The sequence below is a fragment of the Cuculus canorus genome, chromosome 3 (assembly GCF_017976375.1).
Source record: "Cuculus canorus isolate bCucCan1 chromosome 3, bCucCan1.pri, whole genome shotgun sequence".
NCBI classification, from domain to species: domain Eukaryota; kingdom Metazoa; phylum Chordata; class Aves; order Cuculiformes; family Cuculidae; genus Cuculus; species Cuculus canorus.
This window is the reverse complement of record NC_071403.1, coordinates 102,697,415-102,714,560: the sequence shown is the minus strand read 5'-3', so window position 1 is coordinate 102,714,560 and position 17,146 is coordinate 102,697,415. Positions and strand designations below refer to the sequence as shown.

Below are 17,146 nucleotides of genomic sequence, written 5' to 3'. Positions count from 1 at the left end.
CTTTTAAAACTAATTCTAAATTAGTTTCTTGTGTTCCTATTAGTATCGTTGCCTTGTTTATTCTCTGAGCTCTTTAAAGCAAGGTAGGATTACTGAAGTATGCCAAAATATTTCCATTAGTAATGCTCTACTGTTTAGCCTAGAGCATGTTTTGTCCAAGCGGCACAACTCAGTCAATACCTTTCTTACCTGAGAGGAACGAGGGAGTCTCAATGGTGAGCCAGCCTCCATGTGCACTTATAAATGTTCCAAGATTATTCATGTGTTTAGTTAAATTTTGATGCTGGATAGAATGAGAACATTTACTTTTGTTGAATCTTGGTTGTTGCCTGCGTATTTAGGGTTCGCGCTGTGCTTGTGAATTGGCAGTAATCTGTAAAGGCTGGATCAAATACATCTATGCCTGCAACTTCAAGGAAGAGGCATAAGCTTAGCTGAAGATGTCTAAGAGACTTCCTACTACTGAAAGGTTCTTCCAAATTTCAGGTTAACCTTCTCTGAACAGCAAACTGTTAGTCCCCTGAATGATTTGATTATGATCTTTTCAGTGGATCTTCAGTATCAGTTTGTGAGTAGAAACCTTGTGGTTTCTCCTCCTATATGTCCACCGTGCTTTTGCTGTGGCTGTACCTGACTCTGTATCACTTGCAAAAGCACTACAAATTATCCTCAGTATGTTAAGAAAAACTGTGGCTGATATGGATTTCCGTTCATAATGTGAATCCCCAAATATGACATTTCATCTATCACCTTCCAGTGACTGACTGTTTCACATAGGCGAGTCTAGGAAAAGAACTGCTTTTTCCCTGACTGTCAACAAAGATGCTTGCAACGCTTTTTGCAGGCACATGTCACAATTACATAGTGAAGGCAAGTTCTCCTTTACTCTTGAAATTCTTTATGAAAAGTATTTTTTTCTCTGGTTTTGCAACTTTTACTTTTTCTACACAGATTTGCTACTGTGATAATCTGCAAGGTAATATTATTAGGGAATAATACATTGTTCATTTACTTTGAGTCGTAATAATTAAAATATTTTTTAGTAAAATTTTGAGCATATTGCATATCAGTGTTGTAATTTTAATCAAAATATGTAATAGGTTATTTTTAAATGAAACTATTACATAAGCTAAGAGGAGCAGAGGTCAAAAACTTCTGACAATTTTAGTGATGTCATGATATTCAGGTAATTTAGTTGTCACTTGCAGTCATTTACGTGTAAAAAATGGGGATTTAAAAATTGTTTCTAGAAGATTCTATATATAGTAAAGACAAATGAATATCAGTAGTAACAGTCATTGAGGCTTGCTTAGAAGAGCTCTTGAAGTGTAGGAGGGGGTTGAAGATAACTACGGTAAGTAGTTGTCATGGCTTTTTATTGTTTAAAATACTTCTCGGGACTGAAAGGTTTATAACTTTACAGCAATAACTTCTTCAGAAAATGTGGGAATTGGAATGAATGAAGGTTAGTGGTTGTTTAAAGAAGGTCAAGCCTCTGGGGTAATAAAGAAGGTGAATAGGTCACAGCACTCAAGAGCGTGCCTACTTGATTTTCAATTAGAGTCTAGAAGTATGGATTATACGATGAGGAATGAAACCTGGAGCTAGCTTTATTTCATAACATTTGCCTGTCCAGATGGGATTTTTTAATTAATAAAAGATGCACCAATAAAGACGGTGATATCCTGTACATTCCATGTTAGGATTAGAAACAGTCATCATAAAATGGAATTAATGTTTCTCTTCTGTAGAGAAGCCTCACTGATTTGTTGGATTCGTCCTGTCTGTATGAAGTCCTTCATTGTGGTGAAAAGGAGTTGGTAAAGGGATTCTTTTGTTATTTAATGCCTCCATGGGTGCACATTTGCACTAAAAAAACATTTCTGAGCTAGGTCATTGTACTTTTTCTGGACTAATTTGCCAAGAAGTTTTGTGATAGATTTCACAGCTCCTTAGTATTTTTTTCTTAAATTGTACTGGAGCCCAGCATACTGACTAGATGCAAGTTTGCTGTGAAATTTATGTTCTTTTACTCCTTTTCTTATTTAGATTTTAATTTTTTTATCAGTTACTGAGATTTTTTTTTTATCTGTTCCTATGGGTCTGCACAATAGAGTCCAACTGAATCATTTCTATTTTAGAGCACAGAAATTTGCCATGCTTAATTTGTGCTACTTACCTTTTTTTTTTTTTCCCTTCTGTAGGTATATTCGCATTGTTGGGACCCACAACACAGTGAACAAAGTTTTCCATATTGTGGCATTTGAATGCATGTTCACTAACAAAACCTTTACTCTTGAAAAAGGTCTGATAGGTAAGAGCTAAAATTGTTTTCCTTTTACATGAACTGTTACAAACGCTTGCCTTCTAAGACTGGCTGTCATTGCACTCTTACTCTACTTCTGTTTCCACACAGAAGTCTCTAGCTTGGGTTAAGTGATGCTGTCGGCACAGTATTAGTTATCCAGTCCTCGCAACTTCTTTGAGATTCCAATTCTGTGGATTAATTACTGATGCTGCAGGAATGCTAAATTTCAAATTAATTTATCTGCTGTGGACAAAGCCACTGGTAATTTAGTCACTCTCTGCTGCTGATCTGATTTTTCTTTGCATGTCATAGTATTGTGGCTCATGCCTCCCACAAGGTTAGCCTGAATTCTTTAAAAAGAATGGAGTAACTATTTGTTGCAGTGAACATGGATTTGGGCATTTAGGGCCTCTTCTACAGTCTAGTTTCAACTGCTGAAAGTAAACTCTCATGTTGATTTTTCCCCTGAAGAGCCATGAACACACTTAGGCACGGCAGAACATTACATTGGCTACCCTCATGCTCAGAATGCCACGTAGGTGGAGCTCCATTACCTCTGGAGCTCCAGATATGTTATGTAATACTGATTTAAGTACCTCTACTTAGTACTGCATTGCTTAAGGCAGAAATCCCAAACAGACCAACAATACTGAATGATAAACTACGTAAACAAAGTAAGATTTAATATAAATTTTTAAATAGTTTAAATAGAGTGATTTCTTTGTTTTCTTCCATATAAACTCACGCGAGTGAGGTCCTGAAATTCTTTATGAAGAGTTTGTGCACCTTTTAGTGGTTGTCTAGGTGAGAATTCACACAGTTCATTAGTTCTGGCATGAAACTGAGAATTTCAGCAATATTCTTAGAATTTGTGTTGGTTTTAAACGTATAGCATATTTAAAATTTAAGTATGCATCTGCCATAGATAGAAGGGAAAAATGTTTTCAAAAAAGAATGAGAAGGAAGATTTTAAGTAAGGCACATATTACTTTTAATTTGTGACAAAACTCTAATATTTAGCTCTGAAAAACTGGGAGCCAACTACTTCAATTCATTCCCTATGCATTATAAAAAGGCACTTGATCTCATGAGATTTGCTGTGTAATTTCATGATTTTTTTTACAAGCATAGAATAAGCAGCCTGACAAATCACACCTTACTAATTTTTAAGTTTTGTAGCCCCAAAGTGTACGAGCTGGCCCATAATGGAAGTACAAGGTTTTCCCTTTGTTTTAGGGAGTTTGCAAGGAGTATTGCAATTGCCATTGACAAGAAAATAGAATAAGCAGTAAGGAGGAACCGTGATTAAAGAAAACATCTACCTTCAGTAATCTGACTAGGGGAGAAGCGAAATATTTCAAGTTCAATAAAACCTTTAAGCTAAATTTTGTATTTAGCACTGTCAGCTGTGAACTTGTAAAAACTTCATGTGTAATCAGAATTACTGTGCACAGTTAAGTGATGCATATTAAGATTATGAGTCTTATTTAGGAGATACTGAGTTTAGGACTCAAATAACATCAAAAAAAAAAAAAGGAAAGCAAATATAACTTCAAGATTGTTTGGTCATAACAGTAGGCAAGGCAGTGAATCCATATATGTTCATGGAAGTGTTCCTATACCATAATTGGCTTGTCTTTCAGATACTCCATGACATGTTGTGGTTTAGTGAGAATTTTGATGAGATCAACTGTTTGATCTGTTTCAGCATTTCATGACTTTCAAAGGTTATCTGGGGGATGGAGACTTCATATGGCTTTATTAAAATTTATCCGTTTATGAATTATTTTTTTTCAGTTGCAGAATCTTGCAGGTAAATAGGGTTTACATTACCTCATAGTAAGTATCCATTGTTGTTCATGGTGATCAGTGGAACTATGCTGTCATTCAGTGTGGGTAAATCAAGATGTTGTACATTTGAGTCATTTGAAGTGATCTGCGATAGATGGGGTGAAGTTTACTGAAAGCAGTTAGGAAAGCTACAGAAAATATATGAAAATGCAGTTATCGGAGTAGGTTGCTTTGAAGCTTGACTGAGTATAGATGTTTCCATCCTCCAACCTGGAAAAACAGTATTAGGTAATACTATTGAGTTCATTGTTTATGTGGTATGATATTAACTATGGTATTAAATTAAGTTAGAACAAACACAGCTGCTCTTTCTATAAGTTGTTTTATTAAGGAGACGAAATGTTGGTCAGCCTTTGAAAGCCAATACGGTTCTTTCAGAAAGACTTTTTGACCCTTTCTTCTACAAAAACAACGCTGAAGATAACATGCAAAGAGTTTTTAATTTGAAACCTCATTCCAAAGACTTAAGACCAGTGAGGTATTTGTTTAGAGAGCTTATGTGGAGATTTAAGAGTAGTTATTTATTTAATTTTTGTGAAACCTATTCAGCTTGATCAGAAATCTGCATATAAGAAAAGGGTAATTTATCAGGTGTATTACTGATACACAGTATCTATGTAATGGCTGTTACTGTAAAGTGGAGATTGGAAGGCTGGTAAACAAATAATAAAAATGAAGCAGTGTTTCATGATAACAGATATTTTATGTTGCTGTGTGTTTTGACAAAGGTTTTAATGACAAATTATTAACTTGACATACTATATTTAAAAGTGAATATGGAAGATGATTTCTACAGTTACTGTTTACACTACTGGATGCGGTACTGACGTGACCTGTTGGTAGCTGAGTAGCAGTGTTGAAGTATAAGTAGCAAGAAGTGCTGTTTCTAGCACCGTCTGCTGTTTTAGTGTTGGTTTACACTTTGTTTTCTTGCAAAATGAGGTGACAAATTATTTCAATCGTATGAAATTATTCCCAACACAGATGTTAGGGTTGAGAGGTAATTTTCCTTTTGGTATACTATTATCTCTAAACGAGTAAGTGAACAGTTCCACATATTAAAATCACAAGACTGACATAACGGTTTCAGTTAATAGAGATGTAAATCTTTTCTAAGCTTAGTGTTTGCTTTTAATGAATTTTAGCTTCTGAAATTTTGAATGGTCTTTGATCATTAATATTTAGTCTAGAATCCAAAACAAATAAAAATTTTCACAAGCGAGATGTACTTCTCTGGAAGCAGAAGCAGTGCCCAGTGTGATGTGATGTGATGTTTTGTAAAAGCTTCTAATCTACCCAGTGGCAAGAAGCTGCAGCAACGGGTAAAGGGCTGCTTCTATGCAATGCCACTTTTGGTTTGGGGTTTTTTTTTCCTACTTAAATATAGAAAACAGTTCCTCTTCACATTCCTGTCTCAGGGAAAAAGAAAACCAGCAACCTGGCTTAGTCCTTTAATCAGTACTCAGTGCTGAAGGGCAGTCAAGGAGTATGCAGACGTGGATTTGACCAGCCTACTGTCCTGTTTTGAGATGGGTTAAGGTCATAGGGAGTGCAATGTGGAAGGCTTTTTTTATAAAGTTATGTTTATCTGTTGTCTGTCTCAGTCTGTCAGGTTATCTTGTAACTTGTACATTACACAAGAAAGGGAGAACAGTGAATAATGACTGAAGAGCAGGAGATGGATATAAAACACTGGAATGTCCTTGGTCACCCTCTGGGGAATGCTGTTCAGTACTTATGAATCATTATGAACCTTCATTTGTGTGCTGTTCAGTGCCTTAGGAGAACTTGTTCTAAAAGGGAAAAATGAAATTAATAAATAATCATTCACTTGTCTTTTACTTACTTGCAGTTATTGAAAAAAAAAAAAAAATTGAATGTGTAACAGAGAGTGACATCAGTTTCCTAGCGTGTGGTTCAGCTTTGTAAAAGATCGTTCTCTCTCTCGCTCCAAGCTGTGAGAGATGCTATTTTTGTGTCTAGCTTAATGTTGACTCCACACAAAGCCATCAATATTTTGTTTTTTCTTTTTTATAGGTTAGCCTTCTTTCAAAACCGTACTGGTTTACCCAGCAATGTAAATCAGCTCTGCTGCAAGCATAGCCTTAGGAAAATATGGAAATTTGAAAACTATCTAAATACTGCAGGGATATATTTTTTTCCCCTTTATACTGGAAAGCTCAGCCACATAGCTGGCTTAGTTACTGCTGCCCATTCTTCAACAGAGATCTGTTTATATGGTTCCAGCTTCTTTTTTTCTTTTTCCTTTTTTCCCCATTTCCGGAGCTGCAGCGAAGGATGCATACTTCCTAGGGCTCTTCTGAAACCATTGCTGTTTCTGAAAGCCCTCTTCAGACAGAAGATTGAATTGAAGAGCCCAGTTGGTTGACATTTAAAAGTATGGCCAGTTCTAATGATTTGAATGCCTTCGTTCTGATTTTTTTTGTATCAGAAATCGTGAACTCTAGCAGGTGTCAACTGAAAAATCACCCTTCTCTGAAGTTACTCTAATCCAAACTGACAGCTGGACATTGACGAATATTAGTGGGGTTTTCTTCTGTTAAATAGGGCTTGCAGAAAGCTTTTAATTGAAAGAAGAGGAAATGCTGTTGGTATTTGTTTGAAGTTGATATTTTTAAATTCTTGATTGATTTCTTGGTTGAAGATTCAAATTAAAAGTAGCAATGCCATCAGACAGTTCCAACCCAAGAAAATAAGAAAGAGTATGTGGAAGGGAAGACAGGGCTTTGTGACTGTACTTTTAATTAACTAAAAAATCGGTAGACAGTATTTTCTACCATGTTGCAAATAAAAAAGTGCTAATTCATATACTGAATAAATCTTCTGGCATGTGGGAAATAATGAAAGCAAAATGTCCAACGTCCTTTTAGCTATTTCGTACGACAAAATCAAACCCTGGAATAAGGGTCACATCCGTAATTCTGTTGTTTGTTTGGTTTTTTTTTTCTTGGCTCTTAGCTTTCTTTTTTCTAACTGTCACTTTCTAGTGAGGAAACTTTTGTCAACCCAGTTCAGGTAGAGAAGGAATGCAATTTTACCATTAAAACAGAGAGATTGAAAGCTGAGCATTTAACAGCTGTCAGCACAAGAGAAACATCACTTCTTTGTATTAACTAAAACAAATATTTATTTCTTCCTGTATAATTTCTTGTTTATAGTTTCTTCACAAAGTGATGGTTTTATAAGTGTCTTAAGAGAATTCAGGCAAATGAACACTTGTGTTGCAGTGTGAAGTTGCACTTCAGTTGAGAACCTTTGACTGACTGTTGCCAAGAGTGCCGTATAAACGTATTCAACAGTCCGTAATGCTTTAAATTACTGCCTTCCTATAAAAGAAGGCTAGTTCGTAGATCTGCTGTCTCTTTGGAGGTTTGATTTAGTAATTATATTAAAGTTTATTAGCTGTTGGCTTTGTGAGCTGGTGCAGGAACCCACTCTGTTCTGTTCCTTCCTGGTTTGCAAGAATTGTTTGAGGATTTTCTGCCGTTTCCTCCCACCCCACGTTAGCCAATTGACTGTAGTGAAGTTATAGTGCATGGACAGAAAGCAAACTATGGCACATGCAGACTGGGAGATGAAAAGAATTCCTTTATATTCAGATATGGAAGCCAGTTAATTGTGATTGCATTAGTTTTGTTGAGTCTGGGGACAAAAAGTCCTATGGAAAATCAAGTTTAAAAAAGAAAAAAAGAAAGGTTAAGGAGTGATAAATAAATATGACTGAGGCTAATACATGTTTCTGGTACATTTTTGTCCTGCGGGATCTCTAAGGACAGTTGAATAACATCTTTAAATGTAGCCGGCAGAGGTGGCCCTTGGGCCATGCCTTGAAAATTTTAAAAATGCTATTACTAGAATTGAATGTACTGCTAAGCTGCTCATTGTGCCATACTGCTGCATAAGACCATGAGACAAGTAAGTTTTAATAAATTTTTTGATGCTTCTGTTCTGTAATTTCAATCATCATCTCCTTTTGTTTGCTAGCAGAACGTGTATGCTTTGCTAAAGCACATATTTTCTATCAGAGCTAAACTGCTATATGAGCAGTACAGAAAAATAATTTTCATATTTGTAATATGAAAATTTTTCTTTTGTTTTCTCTTCCAGCATTGTTTACTGTAAAAGCTGGATAGCTGGTGGATTTTTAAAGGGAAAAAAAAAAAAAAAGAAACAAAAGTAGAAACAAGACTGTTGTTTTTTGCAGTCTGTTTTTGTAGGCAAGTCACCTAAATTGAAATAGAAATTCTGAAGGGAAAAAGGAATACAACCCAAAAGACTTAAAAATACAGCACAGAGCAGAGTACCCACCAGATGGTATTTTTAATAAATTTATCAAGTGGATATAATGAACATTCAAAATAAGGAGTGACAGCACACACACCCCCACACCCCCACACCCCCCCCCACACCCCCCCCCGAGAGAAGAAGCAGTATGGTACCTTCTGCATGCTGCAATTAGTTAGAATCACTCTCTAATTAACCATTGTAGGAAAGACCACTGAATTATATTAAAAGCACACTGAGACATATTCTGAGTGGTTGTTAAGGAGTTTGATTAATCAGGGAAAAATCTTCTTAGGAGGTCATGGATTAGTGTAGAAATCTAAATGTGTGAAGGAGCAGGACAGTGCTCAGAGGGCATGCAGGTAAAATACTGGATGAACTGAGCTACGCTGTGATCAATTAATGCCTTACATAGCCCAGAGGGTATCTGGAATATGCCATAGAGCCTCAACATAAACATTGATTGACACTTCATCTTCTGCTTGTTTCTTTTAACCTAGATTTCAGTAGCTGCTTCTACCTACAGAAAGCAGCAATATGTAGAAGATGCTTTGATGCCTATATAAAATCATAGAATCACTAGGTTGGAAAGGACCCACTGGATCATTGAGTCCAACCATTCCTAGCAATCCCTGAGCCATGCCCCTCAGCACCTCATCCACCTGTCCCTTAAACATCTCCAGGGAAGGTGGCTTAACCACCTCCCTGGGCAGCCTGTTCCAGTGCCCAATGACCCCTTCCATGAAAAACTTTTTCCTGATGGATACTCAAAGAAATTTCCTTACTGGTAGGGGAGAGGGGAAGAAAAAGAAGCTAAGGCAAACTTTATTTCAAAGCCAGTACTCTTTATTTGCACTGTTAGTCTTTGTTTTATTCAGTTTCTTCCCAGTGAAGTACTTCTAATACCTACCAACTACCCCTCTATAAGAGTCTGAGAATTTCTGTATGCCTCTGTTCATTAATAAGGAATCAAGAGATTTCTAGAATAATAATATGGTGGGTTTAGTAATTTTTTATGAGCAAACAGAGACGATAGTACATTTGATAGTGCACTAGATTTTTCAGAAGCTGTTACCTTTCCACAGCCTTGGATTACTGCGTAGCAATGGGCTTGCACCATTTTCCCTGTATGTTTTGTGGTGTGTTGGATGATCGGTGCTTGTTCTGAAAATCATGTTTCCCACGTAACTAGCACAATTAAAACACAGAGTCCTAGCGCTTCATGGAAAATTATCTCTTTTTTGGGGTGCTGGAGACTCTTGCAATTAGCACTGAAATTTCACATAGTTACGTTTCATCCATTTTCAGATGTTGTAGTATTTTAAATACGTATTTTACAGACAACTATTATAAGTATGATGTGGGCTTAAAATGGTACATTTGCATCTTCAGTATACACATAATTTGTTTTCTTGTGAAAATTGAAATAGTGTTGATTGTACTTCTGTACTTCTAGTGTTTTTCTGCTGGTTTTGGTTTGGCTGTTTGTTGTTCTTATTTAGACAAATGTTTGGTATGAGATATTGTGAATTTGGGAAATTTGTTAAATTCATTGTTGTCATTCAAATAATTTTTGGTAAATTTATTTCTTCCTCTGTCTTTTAAATTGCTCTACTGATTGTCCTTGATCAGAGTTGAAACACAAGATCCTAGCTTTCTGTTAATACAGCCTGTGCAGAAAGAATTTTTAGTTATCATTTAGATAAAACAATCAGTGCTTCTAACTTTTTCCCAAAACCAACCCAAAACTCAAGAGGTAACCTTGATATCTACATGTTCAGAGGGCATAATTTTTCTGTCTTGTTAACATTATTTTTTTTCATTGAGAGAGAGAACAGAGAGACGTGTATTTGAGAAGTTGAGGAGGTTAGCTAAAACCTGAGCTTTTCAGGGAAGTTCTGGAATTGACTAGGGCATCTTTGGTAGCTTTTTATATGTTCATCTGTCATCTTACTAGAAGGTGACACTCAAAAAACTTGGGATTCTCTCTGAATTACAAACAGAATGAAAGTACTGTACTTCATTAAATGTACAGGTAATAACAGGTAAGTGTTGAAGCACTTGTAAAACAGTGCTGGAAAAGGACTCTATGCAGAAGAAAATACACCTCATCGTTCTTACTGCATGCTCCCAGAGGAGCTGCTGTTATCATGATCATTGAAATTGCTAAAATTATGTCAGGTTCAAACTATACTATGAATTCTGTTTGATTTACGAGCAAGGGGAAAACTACTTGATACTGAGTTTGAACCAGATTAAGCAGAACTAAGTAAGTACAAGAAGAGCATTCCTCTCCTTGGAAGCGTTTTTCTAGAAACCAACACTTGTGTTAGGTCTTTTGCTAAAGAAGAGCAACTCCCAAGCAGCACTTGTTTTCTTGACAAGTATGATGTTCCATCATTATCCTGTTGTTTGCCCTTCCTATTTTCAAGAGGATGGGTTCTAAGTTTCTTTTGATTTGCCTTTGGGATATTATAATTTCTTTTTTTGTGGTATTCGTACCTTTTTCCTCACTCTTGACTGAATGAGAAATAGTTCTGCACTTGCTGTTCCATTTGTGTGGCAGACCTATTGGCGTTTGCTTCCCTTTTGTAGTCCAATGCTTGTATTGAAGGATTTTGTACGTACTAAAAAGGATTTTCATTTTCTAAATTCTGGAGTGCAATTTCTAATAATAGTCAGAGATAGTGTCAGAAGCACCAACAGGTGCGTGTTGAGAATATACTCCAGAGATGTGAGACTTAAAGCCTTGGTATGAAAGACTTTGGGTCCTGCCTTCCTGCAGTTGAGATCAGTGCTTTAAAAACCAAATTTCCCACTGATATATCTCTTTCTCTGTTCCTCTGTTTTTACCTTTTTCCTTCTTTTTTTTTCAGTGGGGCGTGTGGGTGGTCTAAGTTTCATCATGAGAAAATGAGGAAGAGTTTTGCTGGACAAGAACTTATTTCCCAATTTTATTAAAAGAGTGCTTTCATGCCATGTTTCAAGAGACATCCATCCATCTGTTAATTTACCACGCTATTCTGATGTCAGTGCTGTAAAAGTTATCCGTACCACTTGATTCTGCTTCATAGTTCATGTTAAATTAGAGTTAGTTTTCCTGTTGTTGATCATACTTTCATCCTTTTTTTTATTTTTTTCACGGTTCTTCACCAGAAATGAAGACCTTTGGTATCTGAACTGTTTTCTGACTATATGTTTGTTGTCTTTGTGTTTTAAATTAACAGTTCCCAATGAAAATGTTGCAACAATTGCAGACTGTGCCAGTGTGATTGAGGGTGTAAGTCGCAGTCGCAATGCCTTATTGAATGGAGACACAAAAAACTATGATTGGGATTCTGGTTACACATGTCATCAGCTTGGGAGTGGAGCTATTGTAGTACAGCTAGCACAGCCCTACATGATTGGATCAATACGGTAAGAGGATTTGTTTTTCTCTAAATAAGTAACAGAGAAACTTTTGCTGAGGACAGTTACGTTTTTTAGAATGTATGACATTTAGAAATGACAGTAATTAGGGGACTAGTTTAGTAATTGTCTTTTGGCTTCTTACTTCAGTATAACGGGCGTGTTAAAATTTACATGTGTGAGTTATGTGTTGAGGTACAGCAGTGCAGTTCCAGAAAATATTACATTTCAGAGGCATAATAATAGTAATAGTCAAACTGTAAGGGAAAAGTATGTGTTTACATGAAATTAGAAATTTAATTACAGCCTCACTCAATGGTGAAAGTTGGTGCAGTTCCTCATATCCAGCTCTTGGTGAAAACAGAAACTTTTATTGGAGAATGCCATCATCTTGAGTCAGGCAAGTTTCCTTTTCGCTATACAATTAGTTCCAGTTCTTACTTGAACATGGAGTGTATAAAACCAGTACGGTAACCTGAATATTTCTTCATAGTGTTGCATTAATGAATGTGTTTAGATCTGGATTGAAGTTCATTGGGCTAATTCTACAGTGAAAGTTTGTATACGTATGAAGAACAAACTTCTGACTAATTTAGAAACTTTGGAAATAAATTGGAGAGTGGGATTGTTCATAGATGAAGACAAAGATATTCTTGCCAACTTCAGATTCTCTGGCTGTAATTGTTTTTCTGTTTAAAAAAATCAGGCTTACCAAACCATGTCTTAGAATATGTTGTCAGGGACTTAATTCACATTTGCTGTGACAGTGAAAAAATTGAGAAAGATTTCTCAAGTTAGAGTACCAGCAAGCAAGGGTTGAAATCCCAAGTGAGGTACTGACTCACAACAGAGACCGTGTACATGGAGGTGTATCGCTAGGCACTAGCCCAGTGCCATCTTCCTGTTAGTTGCCTATTCAAACTGACTGATGAGCAAGTGTGACTTGAAAGCTTTTTTAGAACTGCCACATTCTGGTTTGTGTGTCTTTGGGTTTGGCTTGTGGCATTGTTATGATGGTTATAAAACTTTGAAGATAAAGTTTAAAATCAGACATCCAGGCAAATCTCTAACCCAACAAAAGTACTGTTTTGTCTGTATACTAGCAACAGATGTTATGCATTATGCAAGTCTGACATTGTTCTCACTGTGTGAAACAAGTTGAATAAATACAGTTGGCAGCTTTCCACCACACTCAATGTTTATGCTTTTGAGTTTATTGTTTTTTAATGTTCAGTTAAGTAATGCATCTCAAGTAGAAAACCAGGAAGACACAGTACTCAGATTTCTTAAAAGAGGTAATTGAAAATGTAATTACATCATTTTCATGCCACTTTAAACTTAAGTTTGAGTAGCAGCAGAAGCTTTGGCCACATGAAGGAGTAAGAGAAGAATATATTCACTGAATTGCATAGTTTCTCAGTTCATAGTCTCTGTCTTCCTATCTTACCATTTTCTGCTGTCTTTCAATTGGTGACTCATACCAACTTTTCAACTTACTGCAAAAAAATTGACTTTTCTGTATTAAATACTATTCTAGTGTTTATTCCTGAGCAGAAGATTTTTAATAAGTCTCATTATTTAGTGTGTTTTGTTAACTTGGTTTTTGGTTGCCAAGAAATAATAGTTGTGTAATTGACAAATGTGTAGAGCAAATGAGGAAAATATATATATATAAAAGTAATGCTATTTAAAACTCATATGCATTTAGTATTTCATGTGGTATTACATTGTACAGATGTGGGGTCAGAATCTCATCTTTGTCAACTTCCAACATGTAGTGCAAACAAGCTTGCCTTACAAAACAACAATAAGCATCATCATCTAGGGTATCTTCTAACAGAGGACACTACCTCCATCGCCTAGAGACAGAAAAGGTAGCACTATGTCATCTTTTCCATTTTGTGTTCTGCCTAGACAAACAAGTGTTTTGAGTTGCAGCCACGTCTGTCGCACATCATAGACCGCCAAGGGAAAGGTGCCTCTTTAAGTGGGGAGGTTAGCTTCCAGAAAGCGGCAGCTACAGCTTTAGCAAGGAAGTGTCTGGAACATGTCCTGTACTGTGCAACGCTAAAGATGGTGACAATTGTCTCTTAACTTAGCACTAGGAAATCTATGACTGGTACAGAAATCAAATTGCATATAAGCATAGATTACAGCAAGAAGTCTTAATATTTCATCTGAATGAAAGCAAGTGTTTTCTTGAAAGGAATTTCTTCCACAACTGATTGAACTGTATTCATTGCCTGTATTCATGCTGTTTGCTTGCTTGAAAACTCCCTTGATCTCGCCCTCCCACCTAACAGAAGAAAATTTCTAGGAGCATTTTCTTTAGGCTAGCTGTACACTGTGACTGCAGAATAACATGAATTACTGTAACCCAGAAAATGAGTCATTAGACCTGTGGCTTTGGATTCTAAGTGAATAATTAGGAATTAAAGTACGTATCTTTTTTAAGTTGAGAGACATGAATGTGCCATTAAATATATTTCTGTCAGAAATAGTAAATACATAAGGATGGTAGATGCTTTTAGTCTGTTGAAATTGGAATACTGCTGGAGAGAGCCTCAAGTCAGAACATGTTACCATGGCAACTAAATTCTGAGCATGAAGAACTCTTGGTACTCAAATATGCATTAGAAATGCATAGAGAGCTTGATGTTTAAGGAGTATGTCTTGTATGCATGCTTTCTGAAAAATTCATCCCATTGTTTTAGAATCTTTAAACCATTCAGGTTGAAAAGGACTTGAGGAAGACATTTAGCCCAGCCTGTTCTTCAAAGCAGGGTCAGCTAGGAGGACAGACCATCCTACTCAAGGCTCTATGCAGTCAGGTCTTGAAAACCTCAAAGGAAGGAAGTTGTACAATTTTTCTGGGTAGCCTGTTCCATTATTAAATTATCCTCACTGTACTTTTTTCCTTTTCATGTAACTTGTGTTTTCTTGTGCCTCTATTTTATCTGGAATGTCCTGTTCCAATTTTTGACTATCATCTTTTGTTTTTCTCATTTTGCACCTCAGTGAAGAGCCTGCCTCAGTCTTTTTGATAACTTGCTCCCACTTATTGAGAACTGCTGTTAGGTTCCTCCACAACTCCAAGCCTTTTTAGACTAAATAAGCCAATTTCCTCAGCCTCTTGCACAGTGCATGTGCTCCAGCCTCTGGACCATCTTGATAGTCCTCTGCTAGACTTGCTCATATCAGTGTTGTATTTGAGTACAAAATGGGATGCAGTATGCCAGGTGTGATGTAAAAAGTATAAAATAAAGGAGCGCAATCTTCCCTGTGTTCTCCTGTCTCAGTTTCTGTTGCTACAGCTCCGGATGCTGCTAGCCTTCATGCTGAGAAGCACAGAGACAACTAATGGCATCTTGTGTTCAACAGGACTTGCACATCTTTTTAGCACAGTCAGCCATAGTGTAGCATTTACAGCTGCAGTGCATTAGCCTGTATGAGGTACAGGATTGTACTTTTGGTCTTGTTGAATTTCGCAAGATTCTTTTTAGCCCATGCCCTTAGTCTTCCCAGAGGCTGCTAATCAGTCTTCCTGAACAGCAGCCATACTCTGGAGTGTATTGATTGCACCCCACAATGTGCTGTCATCCACAAGCTTGATGAGGGCTTATTCCACCTCCTTGTCCTTGTTGTTGATATAAAAGTATTAAAAAGGATAAATCCCAGAACAGATCTAGAGGAACTTCTCTCACATCTAGTCTCTGAGTTGATGATCAACTGTTAACCACTACCTGCTGAACAGTCTAGCCAGTTCTACCCATTATGTAGTCTAACCATCTAAACTGTAACATCCTAATGAGGATACAGGGATGCTATGGGAAACCACGTTGAAACCTTGTTAATATCAAGTACTTCCTCAGATATTCGTATATAAATTTGGATCTCTTGAATTCCATGTCAAAATTTACTCAGATTTTGAAACAGGTGTTATGATAGTCTGTACTCAGTAGTATTTTCTACTAGAAAAGACCTGGAAAACATTTTCATTTCAAATAATTGTAGGTAAATGTTGTCTTTTAGGTTATAGAAATTAAAACTTTTTTTTTAATGTAAGATGTTTATACTTTTATTAAGACTCCTACTTGGAACAGCCTACAAGATACTTGGAGCGGTTAACGAAGAAAATACATTACTTTAGGTTTAATGCAGTAAACATAATTTAACTTTTAAATGGCTAAAACTTTAGTAGTGAAAAGACTGTTGTATTGCAATAGCTCTTAGTCTAGCGCTTCCTGCATTTATCTGGAATAGAAATTATGCTACAACCTTTGGCTGAGAACTTCATAGGGTTTGGTTTTTCCTATGAATTTCCAAAAAGAAGAAAGAAAAAAAAATAGAATTCATGTTAAGATAGAAATATTTTGCATCTTTGTAAAAGTAGGTTAACTACTTCTCCCAGTTTAATCTATTTGAAGACTTTATTACTAATATGAACACGTGATAGCCAACTGTTTTGCTTTTCATATTCAAAGTAATTCTTAAATTAATGAATAGTATCAATTAGTTTCAATGTATATTTGTTTGCTTATGTCATCATCATGTATATCTCTTATGCTTTTGGTTTTTTTGCTGCTCATTTTGTGTGCTTCGCTGACTTGAGAATTAAATTTAAACTCTTATTAAATGATCATATAAACATGTAGCAAATACTCAGGAATTTTGTCTCCTTTATAGAATCCTGAAGCAGGATTGGTTTCCTGAAAGAAAACTACTGAAACATAAATATCTGTACCAAATGAAAGGGCATGAGAGAAAAAAAAAAAACAGAGGCAAAATTGCAGAGACAATTGTATAAAAATACTCTTTCCCTATGGTTTTGGGTTTTCTTTCTTTTTCCCCATCTTTTAACAAGTTTTGCTACCTCACATTTTAATTTCTGTCCTTTGGGTTTCTATGAGTATGCAAGTAGTTTATGAACACAGTGCTATCATGTATTTCCATTGTATGCGGTAACTACTGACTTCGTAGTATTCAGGAAGTGAGTATCATCCTGTCACGTGCATGAGTATTGTTTGGTATTCTGCTAACACCCTGAGTGTGTGTAGTCATAATGCAGTCTGAACAAAATCACTGACTTATCTTTTTTTTTCAGAAATCTAGAAATAAAAAGCAAGCAGAGACAGCACAAAATGGTTATATAAATGCAGAACAATCAATCATAGAGAAACACATGACATTTAGGGAAATACTGTTTCCTATGCTGCAGAGTCTTTTGATGTTACAGGTAGCCAGTATAATCAGTTTCACACACCTGTAATATAA

The 17,146-nt window shown here is 36.2% G+C and overlaps 1 protein-coding gene across 3 annotated transcripts in view; it reads left to right on the top strand.

The window, feature by feature from the left end:
* BTBD9 (BTB domain containing 9) overlaps positions 1-17,146 on the top strand; it is a 124,452-nt gene that overhangs the window by 67,062 nt on the left and 40,244 nt on the right. For all 3 annotated transcript variants that reach the window (XM_054061558.1, XM_054061557.1, XM_054061559.1), the window contains 2 exons: positions 2,205-2,314; positions 11,692-11,881. In XM_054061558.1, coding sequence (XP_053917533.1) covers positions 2,205-2,314; positions 11,692-11,881 — 300 coding nt within the window. The remainder of the gene's footprint in view (positions 1-2,204; positions 2,315-11,691; positions 11,882-17,146) is intronic.